This window comes from Ursus maritimus, unplaced genomic scaffold (assembly GCF_017311325.1).
Source record: "Ursus maritimus isolate PB19 unplaced genomic scaffold, ASM1731132v1 scaffold_28, whole genome shotgun sequence".
In the NCBI taxonomy this organism is placed as follows: Eukaryota; Metazoa; Chordata; class Mammalia; order Carnivora; family Ursidae; genus Ursus; species Ursus maritimus.
In genome coordinates, this window is record NW_024425341.1 from 20438229 (window position 1) to 20463823 (window position 25595).

At 43.2% G+C, this 25595-nt stretch overlaps 1 protein-coding gene across 1 annotated transcript in view; it reads right to left on the reverse strand.

Annotated features, from left to right (window-relative positions):
* Window positions 1-5874: 5874 nt before the first annotated feature.
* AGPAT5 (1-acylglycerol-3-phosphate O-acyltransferase 5) overlaps window positions 5875-25595 on the reverse strand; it is a 59287-nt gene continuing 39566 nt past the window's right edge. Inside the window, exons 6-8 of the mRNA XM_008706154.2 lie at window positions 17696-17857; window positions 10504-10627; window positions 5875-8400 (exon numbers count right to left, since the gene is read on the reverse strand). Coding sequence (XP_008704376.2) covers window positions 8175-8400; window positions 10504-10627; window positions 17696-17857 — 512 coding nt within the window. The 3' untranslated portion in view covers window positions 5875-8174. The remainder of the gene's footprint in view (window positions 8401-10503; window positions 10628-17695; window positions 17858-25595) is intronic.

Consider the following 25595-nt stretch of genomic DNA (forward strand, 5'->3'; position numbering starts at 1 on the left):
GTATACCATTTACTTTTAAAAGGAGTTTGTTGGCGTCAGACCATAAAGTTAAAACATAATTGCTTCAGAGAATCTTCGACTTTTAATCATTGAATCTGATAACGCAGTTAATCATAAAATGTCTAGCCTCACATTTCTATCTATTCAATCAACACACCCTGCGGAGTGCCTGATATGAGCTGGGAATTGTGGTCGACTCTCAGGACAGAAAAGCCCAACAGAAATATAATGCCAGACATCTACGTAATTTTTAATCTTCTAGAAGCCACTTTAAGAGAAAGGTGAAATTTTAATATATTTTATTGAACACAATATATCCAATGTTATTACAATATGTAATCCATCTAAATACTAATGAACCACATTTTAAAACTAACTGAAAACAATCTGGTATGCACTTTACCCTTATAGCACGGCTGCCATGTCGAGGGCTCTGGGGGACATGGGACTACGGTCACCACATGGGAAAGAGCAGGTGTGGAGGCAGGGCATGGCTCCGACGGACGTTGTGAGACGGGAACTGGGAAGCTGTGCCCTGGCCTGGAAGGTGGTGGTTAAGGGGCCCTGGTGGGGGGGGGGGGGGGAAGAGAGCGGAAGCTGCTGGAGGCAGGAGGGAGAAACCATCAGGTGGACTGGCCAGGGGAGACAGGAGGAAGCTGGCCCATGCATCAGGTCAGGTGCAGCGGGCTAGGAGGCCGCCCGCGGATGACGGAAGGACAGACGGGAAGATGGAAAGTCTCCGGCTGCGAGACTCGGGTCATGGGAGTGACCCATTGTCACAGATTTGGGACCCGGCTGCTTCCATCTGCAGGTCTCCTGCCTCTCAGACTAACGCTTTGGTGCACTGCACGGCCGTGAAGCCAAGCCCAGTTTGGGCCTGTTGCCGCATTATGTTCTACCAGAGCCTGGGTCACTGATGAACCAGATCAGGACACGGAGTGACATGCTCGGGGGAGTCAGGACGCAGCAGACAAGCGGAGTGGGCGCAGGAGTAAGAGCCCGCTGCGGACGACTGGAGCCGGGACTACAGACACCGGGAGGGATGCTCCGAACCGGATTTACTCTGACCTAAAATCCCTTTCTCATCTCCACTTCCAGAAAGAGAGGAGAGGAGACACAGGACAAAGGCGTCCAGCCGTCAGCACGTAAGAACGAGGGAACACGCTGTTTGCGCTTCATGGTTTACATATATTTCATTTCCCGGTGTCAGGGGTGTGTCACCTGCCAACGCAGACCAACACTTCACAAACCTGCAACAGCGGCAGCCCCGAGAGCTGACAACGTGGCAGGACGGCCCCGGGCAGCATACACGGGACATGTCAGCTCATCCTCACGCGACCCGCGGGAGCAGGCAACGTCATCATCGTCTGTATTTTGTAACTAAGGAGTCAGAGACCAAGTCCCCTCAGCCAGCAGGGGGCAGGACAGGGACTCGGACCCCAGTGGGCCGGCTCTGGAATCCACGCTCTCACTCCTCCCCAAACAAGCAACAGTAAGAGAGACAATGAGTTCTCAAGAACCTTGTGCCCACCGCCTGGCCAACAGAAAGCCACGAATTTAGGAGACATGCAGGGTGCGTGGCCAACAGTGTTGTCGGCGGTGTGACTGATGCCCCAACCTCGTCAGGCTCACCTGAATCAGGGCAGCAGCTGCATTACTCGCTCTGGGCTCAGGTGACAGTCACCCCCCAGGAAGGAAGGGCCAACAACGGACCGCATCGGGAACAGCGCTTGTCCATGTGGGTCCTGGGGGATCAATACGGCAGGGGTGACCAGTCCAGTCTGTGTGTAGAACGCAGTCCTTCCCTTCGTTTGCTCATCGGGCTGGGACGCTGCTGGATTCCTCTGCAAGCTTCCTTGGCGCCCTAGGCGGACACATCTAGAAGGACCTGCACTGGCTCAGCCCCCTGCGCAGCAGTTGCTACTTGTGCCGCAAGCACACGAGCTGGCTACGGTTTCCGCTCCCAGGGAACGGCAGCGGATAGAGTGACAGTACCGAGGCCCGGGCGGCCGCAGAAGGGACAAGGCGGTGCCGCTGGCGACTGTGCCTGAGCTTCTCCTGCAAGGTCAGACTTGAGCTACCACCATTCAGAATAAAATCTACCAGCCGAGGCGAGCCGACGCCGTCCCCCAGCAGGGGTTTCCTGGATGGACTTGCTCCCTTGTCCCCTCACAGCCGCCACATTGACCACAGACCTTCCTTTGGTTCTGGTTCTCTTCAGCAGATGCTGTTTCAAAGTGCTCTTCCTTCCAAACTACTTTCTTCATCCTGTTTCCATTAATGCAGATGAGAAGCGATGTCCCTGGCGTGTCCCATTCTGGCCAGTGACAAACAGTGGGACGGGGTGTCGATGGGAGGGACAAATCCCCCCAGCTGTCTTCCCAGGGACCTTCCACAAGATGGGGCACGAGAGAGAGAAGACAGAAGGCGCTCATGGATAAGCAAAAACAGGTGCACCGTCCAGAAACCGTTAAGAAACTGACCTGGGACCCCAACAGCAGGAACTCAAGTGCGCGAGGACAGGACGCTGAGCGACTGTGAACACATTCAGTAATAAATACTGCTCACGGGGCGCCTGGGTGGCACAGCGGTTAAGCGTCTGCCTTCGGCTCAGGGCGTGATCCCGGCGTTATGGGATCGAGCCCCACATCAGGCTCCTCCGCTATGAGCCTGCTTCTTCCTCTCCCACTCCCCCTGCTTGTGTTCCCTCTCTCACTGGCTGTCTCTATCTCTGTCGAATAAATAAACAAAATCTTTAAAAATAAATAAATAAATACTGCTCACAACCATGGTTTGAATTCCAGAGAGCGTCAGAGAATAACGGACAATTACTTATTCACATGTCGTAGACAGGAGTAGAGCTGAAATGATTTAGGAGGAATTATGATGATTGCTCACACTATGTTCAACTTTATATAAAAATGCATTTTTATAACTTTTATCTCCTTTGACTTTCACTAAACTCTACGAGGTAAATAAGCGGTCTCCTTATTGATAAAGGAGGGCTCAGGCAGGGGACGTTGTGCGCTTAGGGTTGTATGTATGTGTAGCGATGTGGCAGGCCACTTTACAGGCTGCGGCTTCCCACGGGAAGTGGCCTTCGGAGGGATCGTTTCCAGTATTTCTGTCCTCTGTGCCACTAGGAGGAGAGACCTTTGAATCTGCCATTCCACGTCACCCTTTGCCAACGTGAGGACTGCACTCCCAACACGAGGGACAGGCACCCCAGCGGCCCTCAAGCCCACCATGGAGTCAGTTTGGAGACCATGACATTTTCTCATGGAAGATGGAGAATCCTTCCTTTTGTAATTTTTTTTTTTAAAGATTTTATTTATTTATTTGACAGAGATAGAGACAGGCAGCGAAAGAGGGAACACAAGCAGGGGGAGTGGGAGAGGAAGAAGCAGGCTCATAGCAGAGGAGCCTGATGTGGGGCTCGATCCCAGAACGCTGGGATCACGCCCTGAGCCGAAGGCAGACACTTAACCGCTGTGCCACTCAGGCACCCCTCCTTTTGTAATTTCTATGTTGTTTGACTTAGATTTCCAACAAAACATCTTTCAGTGACTATGACTACAGTTGTGACGGCCTACTACAGGCACTGAGGAAGTACGAAATACTGCAGATCATCTTGGTTAAGCAGAAAAGCAGCGGCACACATTTTTCTGCTGGAGTATTGGTGTGACTTTGGGTATTTTATTCAAACTCTCCGTTTGAGTCTCCATTTCCTCATCTGTAAAACTGGGAGCAAGAGAAGTTACAGACCGACCCCACGTTCCATGCGCGATAACCAGTGCTTTGAGAACTTACTGAGTCACCCCCAAGCCTCTGAGGCAAATACAACTATCGTCCGTAATTTAGTGAGAACATGGAGACAGAAACATCAGGTAGAAACAGAAACTTTGAGGAACTTGTCCGAGGTGCGGTACCAAGTGGTAGAACCAGGACTCAAACCCCGGTGTCGGCCTGCACCTGCCGGTCTCCGGGCTGAGCGACCCTGCGGCCCGGGGTCAATGCTTAGCAGGTTAGCACACTGCCCGGCACGAAGGAAGCACTCAACAAGCCTTGGCAAGTATCAGAAGAAACACAATTATGATGTATCCTGTAGCCATTATTTGGCAATAAAACACATACATATATAAAACATACATATGTATTATCACAAATACATGAAATAACTATCACCCAATAGATATTTTATCATATATCACCAAGGAACTTCTGAGATTTATACATATATATATATGTGTGTGTATATATATATGTGTGTGTGTATATATATATATTTTTTTCTGGATTAATGAAGCACCAATGAACTCAAGATAAATCACAATTTATTCTGAACACACCACACCCTAAGAAGACAAGACTGTTAGTCAAATATTCTCACCTCCTGAACACATGGAGAATATCAGGGGCATCTTTTTTTTTTTTAATAAGGTGCAACGATCTATAAAACTAAAATTGCAGAACAGGTCTTTCTTACAGAGTCACATATAAACTCATGAACCACTACTGATTTGGATGGAGTAATGGACCATCAGCAAACATCGACTGAGAGTTTGCTTACAGATATTTTCTTTAATACACAAGTAGCTGAGCTTTCTATTCACAGTGGCTTTCTGAAAAATAACCTCTTTCCCCCGCTCGGGGGAAGGTAGTTGTCTCTCTGACCTCATGCATGACTACACTGAGAATAACTCCCCAGTTGGTAAAAGGAATGGATTTATTTGTCCACAAATGGGAAAAGGAGTCAAATGACATCTTGGGGATAATGTTGAGTCATAACTACTCTAAACTGCAGTAAGTCAGAAATTCTGTATCTTGCACTTCAAGACATCTGAGTGAAGTTTTACTTCAGTTACATGGATATTTTACCCATACAATACCAAATATCTGAATGTTTCCAAATTACCACTTTGAGGACCAATTTTCAGTCTAATGTTTGACTGTTAGGTTAAATTAGTCTGGGTATAATGCCAAATCACCAAATGGTAACACAACGTTCCAAGTGAGCCAATCTTTAAAAGTATGCGAAACTCATAATAAAAAACTAGTCTAACCCTCCCTCTCCCCAAAAAAACCCTACCTACAAAGACATGTCACCTACTATAAGGTGGTATCTGGAATATGTCAAGACAATCTTTTCTTCAGTCCAATACATGAACAACAAATGCTGTTATGTTGAAATCTATCTGTACTATGCATTTGCAATTGTACACAGGAAACGTCACTATGACAGACATTTCTCTGTCTTCTTAAACGTGACTTTGCTGGTATCTATCTGGCAGTTACCTCGTGTCACTACCTGATGGGCAAATTTTATATATACCGTATTTTTATAATGGTCTTTCATTTAAAAGATCACTTTATTGACACAGATCCATTCAGAGAATGTAATAATAAACCACGTAACATTATAAAGGAAAAAAATTAAGCTTACGTCATCTGGATATAAGGGAAAATTGGTATCACCGTACAAGAAACAAAATCACAGGGAAATGGAAGACAGGACAGAAATCATTAGTATGAACGATGCAGGAATTAGTCAGACTGGTACTTTATCTACGACCCGGTGAATTCTAGGCACTGGACAAGGCTCAGTGAGATACCCTAATGATTACAGAACTGTCAAGCAACTAATACTTGCTATAGACATTACATAACATACACAGATGCGTTTATATAATGAAACTAATATACTGTTTCACAATTTGGAGTACTGTATTTTTAAAAACTTGCTCAATATTTATGAAAAAATATTACAATTTTATAAGTTCAGAATGTAGGACCAGCCATGAAGCCTATTCGATGTAACTGAAGACCGTTGGGGAATTTCTGGGTCGCAAAATGTTAAACAGCACAGACATCAAAGACAGTGAAAGATTTTATTTTTTCTTTTACTTTCATCCAAACACACCCTTTTCTGGAAAACATAAAAGCATGCACATTGATGGCATTCTATAAAGAAAAACTAAGTAATAACTAAGCTGCAAATCAACAGTAAGAATAACACAAACGAAGGCTTAAATGATATGTGAAAAGGTTTACAGGTAGATACAGGGCTCTTCAAGTCATATCAACACATGTTAAAAAGAAGCTTCTAATTTTCCAAATATTTTGATATAAAATTTTTAAACTAACAAATATATTTTCTAGAACTTCTGTGAGAATATAAGTATGTTCGTAAGAAACATGATGTTCAAAGTGATCTTCTGCGGTTCACTGTGACTTCCTAAAATCAGTTATAATCAACATCATTCCAGTGGTACTACTTCTTAAAATTTAGAGCATATCCAGGATAGTCAAAGTAAGTCGCACAACTTACATTTACTTTGATCTAATCAGAAATAGGTTCTAACTTTAGGATTGTTAAAAAAAAGTATTAACAAAGACATGAGATTGATTTAAACTTCACTTTACAAGTATGAGAAAATGACAATTTGGCATGATGAGAACATTTTCAGAAGTGTTACCTATACCGCCGTGCGTAACTGGGCCGACCGCGTCCTGGGGGCTGAGTGTGCACAGAAACGCACACTAACGTACACGGACAACTCACACTGCCCGGCTGTGCAAAGGTCTGTCCCACCCGGCCTGCCCTGTGGGTCCGGAGAACTGGTCAGACGAAAGTTCCCTCCTTTATGATTTTCATTTTGCTCATCATGTTTCATCTGGGGCACGGATACAATTTTACAACAAAAATCCATTAGGCAGAAATGTTATCTTAAGGGACTGGTAGGCAACCAAGTTTACATTGTACCATAAAAATAGAGCAGATCCAAAAAGATCGTCCTCTTGCATAGGACAGATTTATCATTTCATGACTGAAAACTGAATTGTACGATTTGGTTCCTGAAACACAGCTCTTGTTTTGAGGTGATATGGATGAACGGTGCAGCCCCATTAAAACTAGTGAGAACTAAGCAAACTCATTCAGGCCTGACGGATTAAACCTGCCTGGCCTGTGGAAGGTGAATTTCTTGGCATGGGACCAATGCACAAGGCCTTTGCCGCAGCCAGGAGGCCGGCTCGCGAGAGCTCAAACGAGCAGCTCGGCAGCAGGACACGCGCTGGCTGGCTGCACCCTTCTTCCCTGTGCGTGTGCCGTGCCAGGAACCGACAGCACGCTGACGGCCAGGCGTCCAAAGGAAAAGACTCCAAACACGGCGGAAATCGACAGTGATGACATAGAAAGAAATGACTTCTGAATTAAATGTGCTAAACTCAAGAGTAACGGGCAAAGGCACAGGCTAGTAACTCTAGTCAGACGTCTGAAGCCTCCCGTCGCCTCAAATATCTGTGGACTCAGGTCCAACAAAGGTTCACACTGATTACTTTGATATAAAAAATAACAGGAAATCTGAAGGTTTTCAAGTAGTTATGGCACAGATGTTGGGAGGTACTAAGAGCTTAGCGTACCTCTTCAAAAAGCCGGGCGATGTCAAGTTCTGCTATAATGAATCAGGGTCATGATTCTAACTTAAACTTAATTCTCGTATTTTATACATTATTCTTTTGTATACAATACAGGGTGTGCAAATTAAGCTGTTTCAATAAATATTAGAAATGTTAATTACTTTACAAACAAAGTAAAATCATCTAATAATGCGATACACTAAGAGCATGCGCTAACCAGAGCTTCCTCTGCACGATTTCTTGTCCTTCTCCTTGTCTCCCTCTTGATTCTTAAATACAATTTCTTTCCCAAGGACAAATTAAGCAAAGAACAAAATGTTACATAGCTCCAAGATACTAAATACTTTAGTGATAAAGGTTGGACTAGTCAAGTTGTAAAAAATAAAAAATAACAGAGTGAAATACACTGCAAATTAATGTTCATGAATGCCGCTATCTGAATTACAAAACAATAACAAATCATACAATCCTAATAGTCTTCTGAAGATGACATTAGTTCCTAGGAAATGCCAAGTATAGCATAAACTTTAGCTTTTCCCTTTCCAGCAGCTTCTGTTCTAAAGTCGTAAAACCATGTATATTTGCCCAAGACCAACTGCATATCGGCTTTAATCAGAAATTCTATTTTATCCAATGTTCAATCAACAAGGCTTTATTTACACTTCTTATTAAAATCAGGAAACAATTTGACGTAAGGTGTGGCTGCCAACACTGACCCACGGAGCACATCCCACTGCCTGCAGACAGCTACCTGTTCAAGCTTTTATACTAACCCACAAGCAGCCAATTAAGGTTCCATAAATCCACGTTCTCACGTAGAGTTTCCTTCCAGCCTCGGTCATAAGCATACCAGCAGTCAAACCACTTAAGATCAATAATGATGGTAAAGTCTTCTTGAGACTTAATTTAGAATTAACACTTTCCCCAGGAAATTTGTTTCTTCTTTCCGGATCCAGTGAATCATAAAATTCTATAAGCAACCTGTGGCCAGAATGGAAAAAAGAAATCAAAGTTTCAGGTTTAGTCATTTAATATTCTAATTTAACAAATACCTCTGGATGCCTATTACACACCGGAGAAGTTACAGGTCCTTGGGAAAAAAAGATGAATATGGAAATACCTAGAGACCTGATTTAATTGGGGTTTCTAGACTTTAAAAATTTCTTTATATGCTCTTGATTAGTGTAGATGAATTGTATTATATGTAATTTTTTTAAAGATGGTTTTAAGTAATTTTGTGGGGATGATTTTTTTTTTAAACTTTAGATTTTTAATAATTTTGCAACAACCAGACTCACTCGCACATGGGCAATAACCCATCTCACTTCGTCTCCACCTTCCCCGTCTTTACTCCTCCTTGCTATGGCTCCCATTCCATCAGAAGTCAAAGAAAAGATCAGCAGTTCTTATATATGGAGTTTCTCCCCAAAAGCCCTTATTTGCATGGGATTATAAAAACAGGTACAAGAAGGAAAAAATAGCATAGTTAATTCATTTTCCTATCTTATTTTAAAAATGTAAAGTTACAATAGTAGGGCAGACTCAGCATAAAACTCTCAAACACAAGTACAAATGTGGAAAATCCTTCCATTACCTTAACACATTCCCCTAGAGAGAACCGCTGTTTTAAAGGTCCAGACTCATTCTAAGTATGTATTAGCACCTATAACATGAAATACATTGGCTATTCAACATATTGTTCAGGCCTTTTTCCCCTGAGAACTGCTTTCTTGTCAAAACACATGTATTTCACTTTTGAAATTTCTTCCACAACCCAAGTGAGTGGTAGTGAATGGATGGTGGATTAAATTATGTCATATGAAACTGATGGTCAAAGAAATACAGAAATGTAGCCACTTGTTTGTAAACTTCATAAAGCTTCATTTTCAATGCAGCACACTTTCAATAATTTTCACTTTTTAAAGTTAACTCAAAAGGGTTAATGAGGAAATAATTTTATTGTAATACAACAAAGAAACGGGGAAGAGAGCGGTCTGCTGAGAAGCATATCAGGAGAAGAAAACTCAGGTCAAAATTTCTGAACATAAGCCTAATTTCCGAAGTCTTACTTTTGAGTCTGTAAAAACTCCACACTTTTCAATGTGGTTTTAGTAAATGATACATCCTATAATTAATGGATCTATTTTTTTCAAAAAGAGGATAAAAAGTTGGGATGTTTAAAATATATCTTTGAAGAAACAGGATATGCATCAGAAAGGATAAAACTCCCATTGACAGCAAACAGTAAATAATATATCCTGAAGTTTTCATCCACGAGAATTCAGTGTCTAAGTATCCTATCAAAACCTGACATCCACTTTTTATCTTCCTAAAAAGAGAAGAAAATTCTAAAATTTTTTCCTTTAGAAAATTGTATTCAATCCAAGGGGTTCTAGCAGCCTCTATGGAGGGCACCTGCTCCTTGCAGGTCTGCCCATTGGTAGGTGGCACTTCACATTCCCTCCCTCCCTTCGACCTCCTTAAGCTGTCCCTCACCCAGGAGGTATCTAAATACACCTGTAACTTACTGACTCGCAACGCTCAGCAAGGGTCAACACTGCTGTTTGCTCGCAAGTGATGTCATTAGCAGGGACGAACACAAGGTCAATCCCAGGAACTGTTTAGGCCCCAAAACACGAACAGCAAGACATTTGGGTCCGAACGTCGCCTGCCCCTTCTTCTTCCAATGAGTATACCCACGTCATTGCCACACGTCCATCAGACACAAGGCTCTATCCCACCGCCTCGCTTTCTGGGCGTCGGGGGCATGCCAGCTCGTTCTCAACCACGCCACCACCTTGTCTGACCTGGGAACGCAGACGTGGGGCATCGCACAGTGGAAAGCTGTGTGTGTTTTCTAATTAAATCCCACCACACAGACCGTCTAGGAAATATTGTGAATGAAACCAGGGAGGCCTCCTAAAACAAGTTCTTTCACAGACAATGTAACAATACGGTTTAAAATAGGAACAGGCGGGACTTGAGTTTACAAAAAAGCATTACATTGGTTTCAAACTGTTTATTTACTACGCTGAAAAGTAGCCAAACCCAAGTTTTCGGAGTAGGAGGACTGCTGTTACTCACTTATCTTTAATCTCAAAACGCTCGTGAAGCCATCTTCTCATAAATGCTTGTTCTTCTGGGACATCTTTTTTGTCTATACGATCAATGTGAATATGAATTTTTGGACATTCTTTGCAGAGAAATTCTAACAAGAAACAAAAAATTTTCATTTTTTGTTATTTTACAACTTACGGTTATAGAAAACAATGAAAACGAGGTGAAATGTATTTTTAAATGACGACAAAGATTCTTCAGCAAAAAAAAAAAACATTAAAAGAAAATAAGAATTACACACTGATGGTTTTAGGTTTCAAGCTGAAGTAGAAGAGTGTGTTATAATTTCCAAGTCTACTACAGTTACCTGAAGTCATTAAATCGATAGTACCGAGTGTTACTTTTCATACAAAAACCTTCAACTGCACAGGCGGCCCAGGAATAGAAGCTGGACTCCACTGTTAAGTACATACCACCGTCTGAAGGGATCCCCTAATCAGGCTCACTAATCACCTGCATGAGACCACCGGTCCGCTGTTTCCAAGCCTATCACTCATCACACACCGTCACTGCCGTTCCCACTGGACTGGGAGTCCCAGAAGGGCGGAGATGAAGTCTGTCTGGTTCACTCTGCCCCAGCACTGGGAGCACGGAGGCAAGCCACTCCTCTAGGACTTGCTATTGGTTTCCACTCACTGGTACTGCCGGCTCTCCCGGTCTTTGCCATATTTTTGCATATCATATTTGGTTGAGGAACCAAAATTCTTTCTGTGGAATCGCTTGTAAGTGACTACAATTCCTAAGACATGCTAATTTGAACAAAGCAGGCAGTCCTTCTTCAGCCTGGGTTGTACAAGCGATGAGGCCAAGATTTACTCCAAGGCAAGAAAGAGCTCTGAGCTCGGAAATTCCTCTTCTCGTAGATGGGTTTTTGGGGACAAGGTGAGATCATGAACAGATCTAAATTCCTTGGAAAACAAGGAGACGTTCCTAAGAGATTTAAGAGGAGACTATGTTCCCCGGGGTGGGGGCGGGGAGTGCAAGGAGGAGGCCGAGCCCGGCTATTTCAAGTTGAAATGTGTTCACAGACAGCGTTCGAGAAGTGCTGACGCAAAGCTCAGCAGCTGCAAGGAGGCTTCAGCTTCAGGAAGACTCTAGTCTTTTTTTTTTTTTATTATTATAATAGTTTTTTATTATATTATGTTAGTCATCATACAGTACATCCCTGGTTTTTGATGTAAAGTTTGATGATTCATTAGTTGCGTATAACACCCAGTGCACCATGTAATACGTGCCCTCCTTACTACCCATCACCAGCCTATCCCATCCCCCCACCCCCCTCCCCTCTGAAGCCCTCAGTTTGTTTCTCAGAGTCCATAGTCTCTCATGCTTCATTCTCCCTTCTGATTACCCCCCCTTTCTTTATCCCTTTCTTCTCCTACCGATCTTCCTAGTTCTTACGTTCCATAGATGAGAGAAACCATATGATAATTGTCTTTCTCTGCTTGACTTATTTTGCTTAGCATTATCTCCTCCAGTCCCGCCCATGTTGCAGCAAATGTTGAGAAATTGTTCTTTTTGATAGCTGAGTAATATTCCATTGTATATATGGACCACAGCTTCTTAATCCAGTCATCTGTTGAAGGGCATCATGGCTCCTTCACGATTTAGCTATTGTGGACAATGCTGCTATGAACATTGGGGTGCATATGGCCCTTCTCTTCACTATGTCTGTATCTTTGGGGTAAATACCCAGTAGTGTAATTGCTGGATCATAGGGTAGCTCAATTTTTAACTTTTTAAGGGACCTCCACACTGTTTTCCAGAGTGGCTGTACCAACTTGCATTCCCACCAACAATGTAGGAGGGATCCCCTTTCTCCACAACCTCTCCAACAATTGTTGTTTCTTGCCTTGTCAATTTTTGCCATTCTAACTGGCGGAAGCCTCTAGTCTTGGACTCCGCACATGTCTCCTCTGCTAAGTATTCTCTACAGTTCTTCTCTACCACTGGTGTCAAGCCTTAAGAGCATCCAGCATTTCCGCCGTCAAAATGATCTTACTGTTACATACTCTCAGGAGTGAACTGGCTTTGATGATAAAGGCGCAAACAGCACCACCGGGGGGAGGACTTGACTACTCGGACTTTTTGTCTTCCTTTTCTCAAGTTCCATTTTCAGTTATGGAATCGAGGAAGTGCAGAAGGAGGACTTTAGCGGCAGAACCATGCAGAGCGTGGACAGGGCATCAGGCAGCCTGGGTTTCGATCCCTGTCGCTCTCGGCGCCCATCTCCCTGTCTGCTGGCCTGACGGGGGCGTGTGAGGGGTCGGGGCTTTGAGCTCGGAGAGCAGCACCAGCAACATTAGGCCCCGTGTGTCGGCGATTCTAATCTTTCAGCTGCGTTATCACTTCATCTTGCATTCTCATTTGTTATTTCTGATCCATAAAGATGCCGATCCCAACACCACACCAATTCTCCTCCCTTCGTCTAATTATCTACACCCCCCGCTCAACATCGCCGTAATTAAAGAGTAAGCCAGCCGACTTGGATTTACCCCGACACCGCAGGGACGTGCACAGCCACGGGCTGTGACGACGTAAGAGCGAGCAGCCTTCAACTTGTGACCGCAGGACCTGGGACGTGACAGCAGTGTCTTTCACGAGACATCAGCTGAGGAGGCAAGAGGCTCGGACACTGTGAGGACTCCCAAATTCATAAGCGTGCTTTAGGGTGTCCCCCTAAATTTACACGGTACTCTGGTGTCTACAACACAGTTTCGTGTACAGGATTTCATCCGACCTCTAGGCGTCCGTGTAGGCAAGTGCTACTACCCTTGTAGGGCTTGGAGAGGACCAAGACCCAGCATGACGGCAGGGGAGCCCCATCAGCCAGGTCTCTGGGATGCGGACCCAAATGAAAACCATGAGAGAACCATCAGATCAACACTAAAGGACTTTCAGGACACAAGAAAGAAGTGACATAAATGTTTTCTTCAATATTTAATAAACCTTGTGTATCTATACTTGTAAAAACTATGTTAGTTGGAGCTTATTTCATATTGCAAGAGCAAAAATTTTCCCATACTATTTAGAAATATAGAGAAAAAGTATTCTAATTAAGGTATAATTTTTTTCTTTTTTTAAAAAAGATTTATTTATTTGAGAGGGAGGGAGGGAGAGAGAGCACGAGCAGGGGACAGCAGGAGAGGGAGAAGCAGACTCCCTGCTCAGCAGGGAGCCCGGTGCGGGGCTCAATCCCAGGACCCGCCACCCAGGCGCCCCAAGGTATCATTTTTTTCTAATTAGAACTTTCCTAGTGAAGCCCTAGGAGAGCCCTAGAGTATATATATACTAGGGTAATAGGAGTCTTTCAAGCATGCATACATGTCACAAGGACTAGTCTCTGGAGAAACTAAGTTCCATTTGCTCTGTGCCTGGGGAGCCAGGCAAGGTGGAGACAGGAGAGAAAGGCAGAGGTCAGAGAGTGCATGTGCCGAACTGTGACAGCCTCCACACACTGGGACCTCACCTGGCTCCCACACTGCTGGCTTATAACCCGCCCCCTTTTCCTCTGGGGGAAAAATGACCTAAATCCAGGAGTAGAGTCACATCAATGGACACTAAGTAGCATTTTTAAAACATTACAGAAGTGTATATACTGACATATAAAGATGTTTACGATTAAAAGCAGGATATAAAGAAAATAATGTATATAAATGACCTCATCTAAAAATATCCAAAGGCACAAACATACTCCAACATAGTGACATTTAAAGGAAGATTTTGAGGAATATATACAAATTGTTAACTGCATCTGGACAGGTGAGCCTGTGGAGTTTTCTTCCTCCTTCTTTTGGGTTACCTGTAATTTTCCCCTCCAAATAAGTTTTATTTCCATATAAGAAAATATTAACAGGACAAAGTAACCTAGCACCATATTAAATGGTTAAAGAGAACATCAAACGTTATCCTTAACGTCACAATTTATTACGGTATGCCACCTACTGTAGAAACAGATTTTAAATGAGTCCATGATCAGACTGGCCTGTCTCGCCTCTGCCCAGTGGACATCACCCAGGGAAGACAAAGACCCTGATGACAAGACCAGATGAATCACAAAGTGATGCCCAGGTGGGCTTCGCTCAGTGTTCACTTTACAACAAAAGACACCATGAAACGGGGAGCACAAGGGACAGTACTGCTGCCTAGCTCTATAACACGAGGCCTCATTAAGGCCCAAACCCTAAGACTCATGACCCCAAGAGTTCATCAACCCTGCAGCTTCTGCCCTCACCTGCAGCCAGTGCATGCCCGTAGCCTAGAGCGAGCCGAGGCCCTGCCCTGCATGGGCCACAATCATCCCAGGTGACGCTGACGGAACCGTACTACTCCTATAACGCTTCGAGAAAGACGGGCCCGTGGCATAAAAATGCACGATCTAGGAACTGTGGAACTAACGTTTTCTAGTTGGGCTATCAACTATGAGTATTAAATGATAGTGCACTACATACAGAGATAATGCTAATACCAATCACACTCAACCACCAAGTACTCATGATCTTCTAAGTTATGGAATTTTATACCTAACTCAACTTACCTCAGAAATTTAAAGTGCATCTTAATCTATAATAAAGTAGAGCAGAATAGCAATCAATCTATACGATAATGAGAGGGAATTTTCAAGCGACAGGTCCCAAACTCACAATTAAAATCAACACGTGACACGGAAAACCAGATGCCGCCCCCATGTGCACAGGTACCGTGGGTGGAAGATTTCTCGGCGGCAGGGATGTGCGTGCACTGGTGCGGCTGGTTGACCCGGCCAGGGCAGCTTCCGTGGACGCCGCACGGCACTGCACCCTCACAGCCAAGGACAGACACGACCCTTGTACTGGAATCTCACCCACGGGCCTGTTACCAACCCGACACTGGGATTTTTGCCAATCTGATAGTAAAACATGGTATCTCGCTGAAAATTTTAATTTCCCTTTTTCTTATTATGAACGAGATAGAACATTTTTTTCTGTGAATTACTACTGAGTTACTGATCATCTTCTATCAATTTGTAGAAGCACTTTATACATCAAGGAAATCAGGCTTTTTTCCTGTGATCTAAGCGGCAAATAATTTTCCCCGTTTGTCTTCGGTCTTTTGATTTTACTCTGGTGTATTTTTCCTTGTGGAAATACTCACCCTTAATTGATTGAAATGACAGATTTATTTTCCACATGGCTTCTGGGCATGAAAATTAGAAAAGCCAACCTTCTCGAAAAGAGACAATTTGTAAGGAAAACACAAAGCCACTGTCAGCTAATGTGTATGCAGCAGAGGAAGCAGAGCGGTAGGAGGGGTGCTGGGTTGGAATCTAGACAATGCAACTCTGAAATGGTTTTCTTCCTCAAGGCTTCTCACCCCTCGGGGGAAGGTAAAGAATTACCATATGCTGAGCGCTGACCTTGTGGCTTAAACACTTAGTGCCCTGGAGCGCTAAAGCAAGAGAAAGCAAATGAGCTCTGGAAGAGGAATGCTGTGGGAACAGAAAAGTTGGGGGAGGGCAACAAAGAGGAGGGGTTCCCTTGGAAAGGAGGCCTGGCCTACACACAGCCTTCCATTCCAGAAGGGAGGCAGTGAAAGAGAGCAGACAGCTAGGATACAGAGTCCTCGGAGGGCAGGCTAAAGAGGGTGGGACTTGGCTGTGAGCACTGCTGGAGCTCTTACGACCGGGACAGTGGCATAATGAAAGCATTCTGCAAAGGTTATTATGGGAATTATTATCTATTTCTCACAAACAATTAAAACATGCTCAATAAATTTCATTTTTTAAACAATGATAAACTAGTGATAATACTGTTGAACAACTAAATGCATGTCTGTTTTCAAATGTAAAAATAGGTCAATGATTCCTTTGATGGTTAAAAAAAGAAAGAAAAATATTAATACATTGCCTTTTTGATAAGAAGGAAAGGATTATAGAGTAAGAATGTAGACTTAATTTTGCACATATGATACACAAACAATTAAGAAAAGTGGTTACCTCTGGGCAGGGGAAGGTAGACCCCAGGTGGAGGGGACGTGGTGGAAAGCAAGCCATTTCACTGTATATACTTTATAAGCTGTGGTTTTTAAACTGTTTGATATATTCCAAAAAATTCCATTTAAAGTGAAAAAACTCTTCAGCTTCCTACGTGACAACTGCTCTGTGTCAAAGGCAATTGTGAGAGCAATCAGTCTACTACTTCAGATTTGTATTTCCAGCCACTACGACTGATATTCACCCCACTCACCCCCCATTAGTGTTTCATCCCGCCGTCCTCTCCCTAACTTCCTGCTCTGGGGAGCTACTCTGTGTGTCTTCTGGACATAATCTGAACATCAGCCTTCAAGAGGTCCCGCGGACACACACACTCTGACAGGCCTGGTATTTCGACCTTCAACAGCCACCAATGTGACATGAAAAGCTCGGGTTCTATCTCTCGATCACAGCTCGAATGGACACTTCGGAAAGGTGATGGCAACACTCCCCGCTTCCTTGTTTGCCTAATCCCGTATTTATATTTCTCTACCAGTCAAGCGTATCTTTGGTTATGTTGAACTAAAATATTCTGCTCGCTTAAAATTTTTTTTGTTATATCTGGATCTTAGCTCAGGTCTTGATCTCAGGGCCGTGGGTTCAGGCCCTTTGCTGGGCTCCATGCTGGGCATGGAGCTTACTCAAAAACAAAAACAAAACCAAAAAAATAAAAAAAAACAATAAGAAATAAAAAAACCCCAAAACCCCACAAAAAACCCAGCACAGGTTTGAAAAAAGAGTCATATTTAATGGTTTCTTCTTGCCAAAGAGACTAAATTCCCTAAGTATTATATAAAAGTCCACACAAAGGTGAGTGCTGACCATCAGTGCACCTCAGTACCGCTAGGTGGGCGCTCGCCTCCACGTTCCCTCCCTTCCATCCTTAGGTGTGAATTCTGGGCAGAAGGAGGCTGAGCTAATGATATTGGGCAAGCCCAAAGGACTCATATGGCAACCAGGAAATACCAAACTTAGCAGGACTCGTAACATTCTAACTGTTATGGATTAATAAAAAAAAAAATACCCGGAAAATAGATCAAGTACATAATTAGACAATATATCAAGTAAATATTATGAAGTACACGTACCCATTAAAGAGAATAATTACACACTCACAAATAAATGACATAATTGAAAATATAAACTCACCCGCCATGGATGGTGCTTCTTTCCGCTGCCCTTTATCATCAATAGTCCCTTCAAAAGCCACTGTCACATCATAAATTGCATCTAAATAATTCTTCATAGAATCAAAAGCAACATGAGTTGCCTTTATTCTTGGTGTCAGCACATGTTTTAATACTGCAAAGCCTAAAAGAGAAGTTGATTCGGAGTGGCCATAAATTAATTACAAAACACCTCAGCAGAATATAATGTCCAAATTGTTTTTAAATTTCCAGGAATAGGCCAGAATATATTAAAGCCATAATCTCATATATACAGGGCTTGAGATTTAGAAAGCATTCTTATGACTTGATGTATTTAAATCAACATTCACTTAATACGTATTTATTAAACATTACAGGTACGAGACGCTGGGGAAAGTGTCAGAATACTGGCCCTTGGGAGGCTTACGACCTATCAGAAACCCTCCGATTTGGTAACCCCAGACATGGGCGGGTACTACCACCCTGATCTCTGGCCACAGAGTAAAGGTAGCAGCATCCTGCCCGTGCTCACTTTAGATTCAGGAGTACCATTTGTAATCCTAGTGCAGGATTTAATTTTATTTCTATTCAAGTAGGGATGCAGGAGTGAGGGAGCCCCTGAATGACCCCCCGCTGTGTCGAGTGCCTGAAGGAGTCTACATCATGTGGAACACTGGGCTTGATGCTTAGAATACTGTTGTTGTTGTTGTTTTAATTAAACCCAGATGCAGTTTACATACTATAAAATTCATCATTTCAAACTGTGCAATTCAGTGGTTTTTAATATAGTCACAAAGCTGTACAACCATCGGCACTATCGAATTCCAGACCATCTCCGTCTCTGCAGACACACATCCCAGAGCCGTCTCCTTCCCTGGAGCTGCGTGCTCTGGACGCCTCACACAAATGCAATCCCAGGACTGCGCGCTTCTGTGTCTGGCTCTTTCACTCAGCAGTGTTTCTGAGGCCCATCCGTGCTGAGGCAGGTGTCAGGGCTTTACTACTTTTTGTGGCTGAGTAATACTCCACTGTGTGGATCGCCCACATTTGGTTTCTCTATTGATCAGATGATAAACGTCGGTTGTTTCCAACCTCTGGCTGCTGGGAACATTCATATCAACTCTATGTGCTAAAGGAGTCTCTGTATGAGCACAGGACTTCCACTCTCTTGGGTCTATTTCACACACACACACACACACACACACACACACACACACACTGCATACACTTTTCAAAGCTTCCGTGATTGAGAAAGCACTGCACTTTATATAGGATAACCAATCGTACCCACGAGCGCTCCGCTAATGTTTAGAGTTTATTCTCCTCCCCTTCCTATTTCCCACTGCCTCCTTTTCTCTTGATTAGAATATTTACTGACAATTGAGCAGAAAAGAGTAGCTTTCTGAAGTGACATGAAAACGGACTAGACAGAACTTGATCTGGATCTTTTCCTGCCTCTCTCCAGGGAAAACGAGCTGCATAAGGAAGAACAGCTATAGTATGTTGGGATCTTCCTGCAGAAGAATTTTTAAAATGCGAAGCGGTGTGGGAAAGAAAAAGATTCCCACAACCACATATCTGACTGTAGTCCCTAGGGCAGAAGTAGCTGAATTTATTCACAAACTTACAACACAAAGCTGAACAGTATGCCAGGCTGGGAAACATTCATTTGTCGATTAAATTAGTTAATACTTCCCTCTTTGCTATTGGAGCTCATCCAATTTTACTGAGTCCAAAGTTCCACAGAATCACCCTGTGGTATTCAGTGACAACAATTACTAGAATCCATTAAGCTAGTAAGAAGATAGGAAGACAGAAAACTAGTATTGAAAAAAAAGGTATAATGAAAGTCTGAAAAAATCAGCTTTGTGACAGATGAATAAGAAATGCGTATCACTAATATGTAAGGAAAGCTAAGAAGAAATCTTCTCCCTGAGGACTTCACCAGGAGCAGCTCAACTGCCCTAAACACATTTTCGAGATCTAATCCACATCCTGCATCTTCCAGCTTTTATCTTTCAGCTCTTGAAAGAGAACAGCTGGGGAAGAAGGAGAAAAACAAGGAGACTGGGGTGACACAGAGGCCCTGAGAAGAAAACATCTCAAGAAGGAACTGGTCCAATATGCTCAAAGACATGGAAAGATCCAGAACTGAGAAGTGACCCCTGGGCCCAAAGGTCACGTGTTACCTGGACTAGTATTTTCTGGGGAGTAGGAATGGAAGCCTAGATAAGGGGTGAACTGAGGTGAGAAAACACCAATAGCCCATTCTTTCCTGCATGTGTTTGTTAACACACAGTCTATGATTTTCCAAGACTTAGAATAACACAGGACACCCTAGTGTCACCACAAATAGAAGCTGGCCCTTCTTGGATGATCGGAAGGCACTTCACGATCCTAAGTCCAAGCCCGTGAACTCCTCTGATTCATGTGGGGAATGAGCTACCACCTCTAAGTGGTCGTCAACTCCAAGCAGTGAGGAGGGCGCTCACTATCCCCGAACCCTGGGTCATTATTATAAAACCAACTTCGTAATAACAATATGGGGACCAATGAGAATTTCAATCGAGAGAGAGCACCAAAAAGCAGGTACTCAGAATGGGCTGCTGGGGCTTGAGCCCTCTGTACGGAGATCAGACTCTGCCTCCAGGAAACCGCAGAAAAACCCAGAGCCCCAAACAGAGGAAAGTGGAAGTTAATGAAGTTAATTCTTCCTGCTCAATATCTAGTGTCTATTTTAGTCTCTGCTTTGCCCTGTTTCTGTCTCCAGATCTCCTCAACTTCTACTTGGTACTACTGATGCTCTGCCTTACCCTCCGAACCAGCTTGTCCCTGAGGGCCACTATGGAGGTGGTTGGCATAATTGAGACTTTGCTGTATTATATTTTGGAAACATTATAAGTAAATGATAAACCTACTGGACAGAAAACCTTTATTGAGCCCTACAGGAAATTTTACATTATATATATATATTATATATATATATATTATCGTCTCACTTGACTCCCACAAATAATTTAACCATGGCTCAGAGAGATAAAATTACTTGCTCAAAGCCACACAGCTAGCTAGCAAGACCTTCTAATGTCTAGTTCAGTACCTTTTCTATTTAGTATCTATTAATATAGCAATCTAAAACTATAAGCATGTAAATTAAAGATTAATGAGGTGATAAAATAAACTTAAATAGCCATAGTATATGATAAAATGTCCTAGAAGTGATACTAAATATTCTCAGAATATTAAAAAATTACTCATACTCAAAAGATTTTTTCAATCGCTCATGTGATTGGTGAAAGCTTCAGAATAAAGAGGGGCCGGACAGAGGCCAAGAGGGAGGTACGCAGTGTACAAAGTGGGCAAAGACAGACACAGGAACAAGGTAAGAAGCAAAACCCTTTGTGGAGCACAGGTTCAGAGCTTGGGAGGAACAGGACTGAAAAGTACACCAGCAGCACGTGACAAGAGCTTCACATCGAGAGGCTGATGTGCTTACACTGGCCTGTGGGTCTCCACGGACTTTAGATCAGAGGAAAGACATAACCTAGGAGCTAAGAAAAACATTTGGGTTTCTGAAACCCCTAGGGTAGTAAGTCACAGGCAATGAGGGATGGAAGTAGGACTGAAGTAGGTAAACCTGAAAAGAGAAAATGTAGTCAAGTGATGTTATAAAAGTCAAATACACGTTGATTCAGCAACAAACTGAATATGGTAAAAAAGGAGTAAAGCGTAAGCAGGCTTCTGCCCTAGAAGACATGGACAGGCAGTGCCGTAGACACAGAGAAAGGCCGGGGGAAGAGCAGCGGGAATGCGTGCGTGTGGGCACCCATCGTCCAGGAGTAGAAGTGAGAGAGCAGATGCAGGTTAAGAAAGAAAACAGAACTTCAAACTGGGCACTCCGAGGCCGAAGACGGAAAGAATACTGTAGAAGTGTTGAGAAATACGGTCTGTAAAATGGCAAGAAGCAGCCAGACACACACACCTGGGAATCATCTGAATGGACACGACAGCAGAAATACTGGCTGTGGCTGAGATGAGAAGACGGAAGAGAAAAAGGCTGCCATTAATAACGTCGACGCTGCATGGACACGAACAAATACGAGAGGTGATGGACACGATGAACGACTCCCTGGTGAGTGTGAGAGCACTCCCTAAGTGACAGGTCCCTGGGAAGCTGCAAGGGGGACAGATTTCTGGGGAGTGGATGCAGTCACACAGGAGAATGAAAGGGGCCCAAACTTCTCCTTCAGCACAAAAGAGGAAGGAGAACAGTAACGCCACAGGCAGGCTGTACATGGAGGCGCGAGAGCACGCGCGCACGCACGCACACACACACAGACACACACACAGTTTGTTCGTATGAGAATCGGACCATGTCGGCAAACTGGGCGTGGTGGTGAGGTACGCAAAAGGAAGTTATTAGAGCAATAGCACTAAAATCTTGAAATAAAGAAGGATACGTGTGACTGTATGATAAAATCTTGTCAGAGACAAAACTCCTTCAAGGCAAAGACACCCTGAGATGTGAGGAGAAAAAAATCTGGGAAAAAGAAGAGACAGTCCAAAAGGGAAAAGGGAACCGCTAAACGTTCCCAAGTGGTAAAGAAGTGAGAGGCAAAGCAGGTTACGCAGGGCTGGGAACGGGCAGGGGTGGGAACGGAGTGGGACCTGCGGGGCGGTGGCAGCAGGCCGCGGGGCAGGGGCAGTGGAAGGGCTACTCAGGGCCTACAGCCAAAGAAGGGCCAAGGAAAGAGAGGTTAGAATCAAGCCGAAAAACAGGCTCAGGGGAAGGAAGAGCGAGGAAAAGGTAGAAGCAGAACTGTCGACAAAATCTGCAGGACCCAGTACCATTTCAAGACTGAAAGCAGAGCATTAAACCAAGCATAGGATCCGGTACAAGAAAACGGAATTTCCCTGAAAGCCTCCAAAAAGGACCAAAAAGCCCTCCTCACACTCCGACGCGGGCCCAGTGAGACCCACGTCAGACCTCTGGCCTCCTGACCCGCGAAGGAACACGTGCAGTGTTATAAGACACCATCTCTGAAAGTGCTTCGGCAGCCACAGGGAGCAAACACGCCAGCCCAGCTCCTCGCTGGAGAAGTGTGCCTGTTCGGGGTCAACACAAGGCCGTCACTTTCTTGTCTAATGTTTGCCAGGCTGACCTTCAAGGAGGAAGAACATCTGTTCACATGTGTGGATCATTCGTATCTCTTAAGTTTCCTACTCATGTGCTTTTCCCATTTTTCTAGTTTGTATCTTTCTCTTAACGAGCAAGTGCTCTTCTTATGTTAATTTTCATTAGTATGCCATATATTGCGAACGCTAGTTTAGCCTGCCATTTGCCACCTAAATTTAACATGGCGTTGCAAGGTATAATCATTTTTATTTAGTCTATGAAAGAAAAAAAATTCTTTTTTTTTATGTTTTAAAAGGGGAATTAAACCTACACAATACCCAGTGTTACTCATAGGACAGGAGTTCAAAACTACAAGGATCTTTTGGGATCTTTTTACTTGCTAACAGTATGAAAATTGGAGGTATTCAGTTTGCCATTATAGATATGTCCCTAAATTCCTCTCTTCTATGACTAGGGTTACTAAGTCTAAACATGTCATCTTGCCAGCTGCTAAAGTAAAAAAAACAAAACAAAACACCATGGGGCTCACTTTAATAGGTTCAGGAAGATTAAGGAAACTTAGTCAAAATGAAACACTTCGCATAAAGGAGAGGGCTGGAAGCTATTACAGCAGTAGTGGCCGGATGTGTGCAGAGCCTCTCCGTGCCCGCCTCCAAGTCTCCTACAGTGGGTACGCAACTGCTACCAAACTTCCCTGCTTCTTAGTGAGGCCTAAGTATAAAATGAAGCCTTGCTCACCAATAAACATTAGATCCACATGTTCTAGAAAACATGAAAATCTGACCCAACCAACCTGCTGAGCACATGACCAACCTTATATAAACGAGTGGTTCTAAAACTGTACGATGCATCAGAATCACATGGAAGGCAGAGCCCTAGCCTGGAATGTGTGATGTCATTGGTCTGGGGTGCATTCTGAGAATCTGGATTTCAAGCAAGTTCCAGGACAATGCTGATGCTGCTGGTTCAGGCACCACTTTAAGAACCACTGACTCAGAACTGAGACCAGGGCTTGAACAGATCAAGAATTCACAAATGGGCTGATGAGGGAGTAAAAAGGCTGGAGGAATAAGGGGTAATATTTATTTTGGTAAAAAATTATAAGTAAATGGTATGGAAATGGCCTCAAAGAAGTAAAACCAAACTCTCGAAAGTCACTGGACATTTGCTATGTCCAAAGTCCTACCCAAGCACTACAGTGGTGATTTGATCCTCCCAACAGTACTCCCCTCAGGGCTCCCTGCTGTCGTCCCTAAGGCTGTGACCTGACCCAGGGGCCAGGTGGAAATATGCTATTGAAACAGGGAGGAAGAGCTGGCCAAAGGATGAGAATGAGCTGCAGCTGTAATTCAGACACTGATGGAGAGGCTGATATGCAAAGTGAAACAACCAGTTTCTTGAGGATCACTATAAATATAAATATAAATATAAATATAAATATAAATATAAATTTAAAAGCTTCCTCACTCCCTTTATTTATCCCTATTCTTTTCCAGAAATGCCTAGCATACAAGAATAAAAAATTCTAGACCAGGAATACAAGTCTGATGCGATGCTTTTCTGTTTTATATCCTGAACCATCTGTGGTCTTTCAGTTGATAGTAATCGAGGCCCATGAGATTTATTTTGTGGCCGTCCTAGGAACAGGAAGAACCCTACACCCCACAAACCACTGCGAAGATTGACAGACAACCGACAACACAAAACTGCGACAACAGCTCAAAAACTGACAAAGAAATGAACTGCCCAAGGGAAGTCAGAAAAGGAGGAAGTCATTCCTTGACAAGTTCGTTAGATTTAAATTAAAATGATCTAATTGCTCACTTAACAAAACAAACACTTTAGAAACATAATTTCAGAATGATCATGTTTACCTATGATACCATTTTATTTATATAAAACTATTATATAATACTGTTATATTTACATATTTTATTGCAGTTTTTCTTACTAAATGTTTCATCATTGATTTTTTTCTTTTATTTGAGAGAGAGAAAGAGAGCAAGAGCAGAGGGGAGGAGGGGCAGAAGGAGAGGGAGAAGCAGACTCCCTAATGAGCTGGGAGCCCGACGCCCGGCTCGATCCCAGGACCCCAAGATAATGACCTGAGTCGAAGGCAGATGCTTAACGGATTGAGCCACTCAGGCAGCCCTCACCATTGATTTTTTAAATGACAAGTTCCATGCTAGCCTTTCTAAAAATAAAATTCTCTTTTCCCTAATATACCATTACAAAATGGAGCAGCTTTCAATATATATATATATACCTTCCTTACTTGACATTTAATAGTTTCTTAAAGACTCTACCTATATTTCAGACCTCTCAGAATCTTAATTTTTGTCTTGGAGAAACTGTAACTAAAAACAAAATCCTGACTAACTTATTTAGAAATATGAATAAGTCTTCTTTAAAGAAATAACTAACATTCAGTTTGAAGCAAGAAGGAAATTTAGAAAGCATTACAATGACAACCTTTGAAGTGAACAATGTTAAGAATTCATGACACTACAACACAGACATTATCTTAAATAACAACCCTAATACTGAATGGCCACAGTTTGTGGCTAACATGTTTTTGAAGTAAAACACTTTTAGGAAATAGTAATAACCAGAACCTTAAAACATTTAGAGTTAAGGGAGATAGACACACCCATATCCATCAGTCATACTTCTCAAGCCAGCCAATACCAATGCCAACGGAAAACTGAAGAGTAGAAAGTATAATGGTTTATTTTTATTTATTTATTTATTTATTTATTTATTT